General features: G+C 48.8%; 1 protein-coding gene across 1 annotated transcript; it reads right to left on the bottom strand.

Annotated features, from left to right (window-relative positions):
- Nucleotides 1–283: 283 nt before the first annotated feature.
- Nucleotides 284–3,867, bottom strand: FOXC1 (forkhead box C1). Its single transcript, XM_027864815.1, has one exon. It carries the CDS (start codon nt 3,865–3,867, stop codon nt 2,092–2,094), a length of 1,776 nt encoding a protein of 591 aa, XP_027720616.1. The 3' UTR covers nt 284–2,091.
- Between the last annotated feature and the right edge of the window lie 2,671 nt (nt 3,868–6,538).

Below are 6,538 nucleotides of genomic sequence, written 5' to 3'. Positions count from 1 at the left end.
CTACAGAAATGTTTACAAAAAACTTGACCGATTTGTTTTTATTTTTCTCTTCACTAGACAGCCATTGACATCTCCAATAAACTAAAGCTAAATTCAGAAACAGGCAGAGGCAGTAGAGAAAAGTGCATGAACCAATAATACAGACCTAAACCTGTTTAACCTAAGGGAGAAACTTCAACAAAAACTCTGCTATCTTCCTAGACTATTGAATTACCTTGAGGGTATGGGGGAGGAAAGCAAGGGTGACAGGACTGAATCAGAAGCCACAAAATACGATTTTGACTGAAATTAGTTTGTATTTATTTGCAGCAAACCTTTAACAATGATCAAATTTTGACAACAAACAACAGCAATTACTGCTAAGTGTTGCCTTTAGATAAGAGCGGCAGATAGGAAACTGTATTATCTTGAAAGCAAACTTAAAGGCCTTAAATATCTGTAATCAAATAGTCATCTCCCCAAAGTCTGATTGACAGAGTGGATCATTCTAAGATAATGAATTTATTATATTTCCTAGGTTATTTACAAAGGAGGAGGTCCAGTCAAGATTGCTCCTAGAATCTCCCAGTGAATTAGCAAGAACAATTACTAGGAGAAGAAACCATCTTCCCCCAAAGGGGTGGTTTTTACCTTAGTCCTTAATCTACTCATTTAGAAGTACTGTTGTTTTCCATGTTTTAACAATAATTAACTGTCCCTCAAACAGATCTTCTGAAACAGTTTCCCACAAAAGATTAATTATTCCTTTTCAACAAAACAGTAAGAATTTTTATAAATCCATCTATGTAATGCATGGAGGACAGCAAATCTGGACTCTCTCTCTCTGTCTCTCTCTCTCTCTCCATATATAAATTTTCCCCCATACACAGGGCTTGATTTAATAGGAAAAAAAAATATTAAGCACTTATTTCTCACAAGGATATGTAATATACATTTCCATTATGTATTCTAGACAAAACAAGTCATGTATTCAATTCTATGTGACTGGGAGTCTCTCTATAGATACCCTTTCTCTCTAGACATACACCAACATATATCCTGCAGTACTGCTGCGCCTTCATGGACTTAGTATTTCCAGATTGTGTTACTTTATCACTGAGAAAACATGTTTGTTTATTTGCCAACTTAGATCTGCTCAGGAAAGTATTTCTTTTTCCTAGCCATAAAGCAAACTTACTATATGGAACATATTGCAGAAGACTTGGGGCGGGGGGAGGCGGCACTTGTTTGTATTTGAGGTTAGACATTGGGATTTTTTTTCTTTTCAGAGATTTAAGAAATGCGAGTCTTCTACCATTAAATCTCTGACATTAAATCTCTTTTTCTCTAAACTAATTAAAGATGTATTAAAGTATCCAGACTCTAAAGTCTCATTCAAATTGAATGGTAATTTATTAATAAACAAACAATGCAATACCTTCAGAATATGTTCAACAAAAAGAAAAAATGATTGATAGAATAAGATTAATACAGTTTCCCTTTTATAATGAAAAAAAAAACAATTCAAAGTTTCAGGCAATTTAACGTCAGGTTTTGGGAACACTTTCTGGCGTTTGGTCCACAACATCCCACTACAAATTAAAAATAAATTACTATGTTGCAATTTACATTTTAAAACAAGTCCATGGAAGGGGGGGGAAGAAAGCAACTGCAGTATATGGGAATTCCCTCCCCCCCCTTTTAAACATAGGATAAAATAATATCTTAAGGATGAAGGTTGAGGGATGAGGCGGAGGGAAGGGGAATGGGAGATATTAAAGGGGAAGGAAAACGATCTCTGAAAAGCAAGAAGAAACTTACGTGTTATCTGGAGTAACACTGTCCTTTAATAAACCAAGATTTTGCTGTCTCTGTACAAAATACTTTACAGTTTGGTTTACTTAGGGAGGGCAAGGTGGCTCTCAAATTAATTAAGAAAATACAGTTTTCTTTGTGCTGGTGGTTTGGGTAGGCTTTATTTTGGGAGAGATTCTGCTGGTTTGTAAGTGGAGTTTAAAAGTTTGGGTTTTTTAATTGGGGATTTTTTTTGGTTTCGCTTTTGGATCGGATTTTTTGGGGGGGGGAGGGGGCTATTTTGCTGCTCTGTTTTGGTCAGAACTTGCTGCAGTCATAGACAAAAGCCCCTGACGTGCGGTAGAGCGACTGGCTGGAAGGAAAGGCCATTTGACAGCTGCTGTTCCCATTCACAGGAGAGTTGTTTAAGCCAATCCTCTGCGACTCAAACATCTCCCGCACGGAGTGGAAGTTCTGCTGTTGTGCGGGGTATCCCGCTGCCGCGGCAGCCGCGGCAGCACTGGCCAAGTGGCCCAGGTCTCCCGCCGCCTGGTTCAGGTACCAAGAGGTCAGGCGCCCTTGGTGGGCCGCCGGGTGGTGGCTGGGCTCCTGGCCGGCATGACTCAGGGAAGACGTACTGCTGCTGGTGACAGGGGGCAGAGAGTAGTCGGGCAAGGGATCGTCCACTGCCGAGCTACCCGTGCCCCCGGGCCCGCCTTGTAAGTGACCTGCCCTTTCCCCAGCAGCGTACAGGCTCATGGCTTGCATGTTGCAGTGGTAGGTCCCTGCTGCCCCAGCGCCGCCGCCGCCGCCGCCTCCCCCGCCAGCGCTGCCGCCACCTCCGCCGCTGGCGCTGCCCGAGCTGGCGCTTTGGCTGCACGGGGAGCTGTAGATGGAACTCTGCCCTGGGGAGAAGCCGCTGAGCGACAAAGAAGGAGGGATGCCCGTCCGGGATGAAGCGGCGGCCGAGGAGGCCAGGAGGCTGGAGCCAAGCTCCGCAGACGAGCCCTGCGGCGAGCCCCGCAGCGAGGTCATGATGTTGTCCACGCTGAAGCCTTGGCTATGCTGCTGCTGCTGCTGCTGCTGCTGCTGCGTGTGCGGTGGCTGGGGCTGCGGCGTGTGCTCCCCCCCGTCTAGGCTCATGGACCGGTTAGAAGGAATACTACCGTGGGGGCTGCTGCCGCTGGACAGGCTGCTGCTGCTACTGTCGGGGCTCTCGATTTTAGGGACCGCCGCACTGCTGCCGCCACCGAGAGCGGCCGCAGCGGGGGACAATGGCTGAGGTGGCGAGGAGCACGTACCATTCTCCGTCTTAATATCCTGAATTCTCACCGGCTGCTGCTGCTGCTGCTGCTGCTGCTGCTGCTGCTGCTGCTGCTGCTGTGAATTCCCACCGCCCGAGCCCCCTGCCGCGCCGCTTTCGGCTTGCTCTGATTGCTGCTGCTGTTGCTGCTGCTGCTGCTGTTGGTGCTGCTGCTGTCGGGGAGGGGGCTGATGGTGAGACTGCTGCTGGGATTGCTCCTTGAGGTGTAGACGGTCCTTCTCCTCCTTGTCTTTGACCGCATCTTTCTTCTTGAAGCGCCGCCGCCTGCGAAGAAAGCTCCCGTTCTCGAACATGTTGTAAGAGTCCGGGTCGAGGGTCCAGTAGCTGCCTTTGCCGGGCTTCTTGTCGTCCCGGGGCACCTTGACGAAGCACTCGTTGAGCGAGAGGTTGTGCCGGATGCTGTTCTGCCAGCCCTGCTTGTTGTCCCGGTAGAAAGGGAAGCGGTCCATGATGAACTGGTAGATGCCGTTCAGAGTAATCTTCTTGTCTGGGGCGTTCTGAATGGCCATGGTGATGAGAGCGATATAGCTGTAAGGGGGCTTCACCATGTCCTTGGGTTGAGGCTGGGGCGTGTAAGGCCCGTAGGCGCGGGCCATGCCGCCGGGGTACTGCTCGTGGGCCGGATGAGAGTACATACTCATGGGGGCCGGCATGGCCGTGTAGCCGCCCCCGGCGGCGGCCGCGGCCGCCCGGTAGTAGCTCTGCTCCCCGCCGAGGTAAGGCACCACTCCCAGGGAGTTGGGGCTGGACACGGAGTAGCGCGCCTGCATGGCCTCAGCCCGGTGCTGCTTTGCTCGCCGTTCGCCCCCCGCCCCCCCTTCGCCCGCTTCCCCCCCACCCTTCCTCCGGCCCTCCGGCCGAGCCGAGTCGAGCTGAGCCGAGCTGAGACGCCAAGCCCAAGTCCCAGGGCCCGAGCGCTCTCACTCGCCCCGTGTGTCTCAGTCCTCCTCCACTCCTCGGCTCACTCGTTCCCTTTGGCACGCTCCTCTCTTTCTGGTCTTTCCTGCACCACCACTGCCCCTAGGCCCACCCGCCCCCTTTCGCCTCCTTCGGCCACAAACACCCTTCTCCCAGAGTTGAGTCTCTTCTCTTCTTCGCACGGGGCGAGGCAGGCGTGGCGGGGGCACAGGAGACGAGGGGACGGTGCAGGGGGGTGAAAAAGAGCGAGTCCAGACAAGGAAGAAGAAAACGGCCCAGGACAAACTCGTGAAGCAACTTCCCAGAGCAAATGGAAAAAAAAAATAAAAAATAAAAAAAGAAGTAGAAGGAAAGCACCACTTCTCGCCAAAGCGGCTGTCACACTCCCAAGCGCCTTCCACGGGAATCTGCAACAAGTGGCCTACAAGGGAGGAAAAATAACCCAGGGGGTGGCTTGGCGTTGGGGGAGGGGGAGGAGAGAAAAATCCACCTTCTCGAGGTCCCAGCGTCAACTTTTTTTCCCCCAAACTCCTCTCCTTCTCTCTCTCTCCCTCTCCCCTCTCTCTCTCTCACTCTCTCTCTCTCTCTCTCTCTCTCTCTCTCTCTCTCTCTCTCTCTTTCTCTCGAGCGCGCGCGCGGGCCGCTTAAGGAAGCATTGGGAAAACTTCTGAACTTTTGAGCATCCGTCACCCAGGCAAGGACTTTTTTACGCACTTACTTTTTTCCCCCGTGCAGCGAGGCTCCGCCTAGGCCTGGAGCGGCCAACCAATGGGACGTAAGAACCGCCTCTGATTGAGAAGGGAGGGGGCAAGAGGAGGAAACACGCGCGCGCGCACACGCACACACACTATTCGGAGGCGGTGTTAGAGGCAGCGAGAATTACTGCGCTGAGACTGACCACACACACTCATCCACTCATTCTCTTCCCCTCACGATCCTAGTCCTGCACTCACACATCCTTGCCACATATTCATAGACAAAAACAACACGCTAACTTTTCCCTCTTCTTTTACAGATATATATATATTTTTTTTTCTCAGTCCCCGTTCTCCCCTACCAAAGTTATACACACCCCTATAAACACACGCCCATCCTCACTTTTTCACAAACACACTGTTCACGTGCACATTTCACGCAGGGCCCCTTCCTATCCCCACGCAAATATTTTCCCCAGTCTGCGCTTTCAAATATCCTCAGCCCATCTCCTCTTACTCCTATTGTTTTATTTGTCCTCACATCTCCTGTCTTGCGATGCTTACGTACATTTTTAAATGCATCTCTCCCTGTCCCTTACACATATACTCTGATTCTCGTACCTTTTTACACGTAAATGGATCTCCAGTTCACACACACACACACACACACACTCAGTCCCTTTCGCCTCCCTTCCTCCCTCTCCTCCTACGCTGTACGTTGGTACATTCTATAGATACCTATATACTACACCCACACATGTGTTTATATATCCTGAATTTGGTGACAAGCTACTTGAAAGCAAAGGACACAATCACAGATAAATGTGTCCTCAATGGAAAGGAAAGAGTTATCGCTCTCTCCACTTTTTCATCCCCGCCCCCCCCCAGGTCTTCACTCAAGTCAGGATTAAGGGGGTAAAAAAGACAGGAAGGGGGTAGATGGCATATTGAACTGAGGAAAGCTGTTGCCTAACCCAAACTTTCTTGAAGGGATTCCATTCGTCCTTTTGACAAAGCTTTTGACCACTCTTCCTTCTCTCTCTCTCCCCCCACCCCCTTTTACGAATCAGCGTCTACGGCTTTGTATTAGCTAGCTGGGCTGTTCATAAATTGAGTTTTCTTTGAATTAGCCTTTAACTTGCTTGGTCAGGTAATTTCTACTGGCTTGCTCAACCCTTCCTGGTCCTTACTCCCTCACTCCCAGCTCATCTACTCCGACCTCCTTCCCCTCCTCCCCACCTCATTTCTTTAATAAAGGGAACATTTTTCTTCAAATGATGTCTCAGACAGTGTTCAGTGACATTAGCAGGTGTGATGACAAGCAAATAAATATGTACAAAAGTATTTAACGGTTTTCTCTGAACAATTTTCATTTCTACACCTGCCTGCCCTGCTGGAGTTTCAGAAACAATAGTTTCTTTTAGTGGAATATTTAGAACAATACTTCCACAGTGATTAAATAACTGGATGAAGCAGGACCAGGATCAATACGGAAGCAGTGTCTCTCTTCTTTTGCAAAAGTTTATAAGTATGGTAAAGTCACGGTGGCAGAAGAACTTGGATTTTGAAATTTGGGTGCAAAATGGATTATCTCCTAAACACTGAGAGAAAAGAGATCAAGGCAAAGAAAGCTAAAGAGAATGAGAATGATTGAGCAAGACTGGACATAGAGATAGATGAGGAAGAAGAGGAGGAGGAAGAGGGAGGAGGAGGAGGAGGAGGAGGAGGAGAAGAAGAAGAAGAAGAAGAAGAAGAAGAAGAAGAAGAAGAAGAAGAAGAAGAAGAAGAAGAAGAAGAAGAAGAAGAAGAAGAAGAAGAAGAAGAAGAA

Source organism: Vombatus ursinus, unplaced genomic scaffold (assembly GCF_900497805.2).
Source record: "Vombatus ursinus unplaced genomic scaffold, bare-nosed wombat genome assembly UNPS02000577.1, whole genome shotgun sequence".
NCBI lineage: Eukaryota > Metazoa > Chordata > Mammalia > Diprotodontia > Vombatidae > Vombatus > Vombatus ursinus.
Note: the sequence above shows the minus strand (reverse complement) of the source record. Positions and strands in the feature narration are given on the sequence as shown.

Coding starts and splice junctions, on each gene's coding strand:
- FOXC1 (XM_027864815.1), bottom strand. CDS start 3,867: ATGCAGGCGCGCTACTCCGTGTCCAGCCCCAACTCCCTGGGAGTGGTG.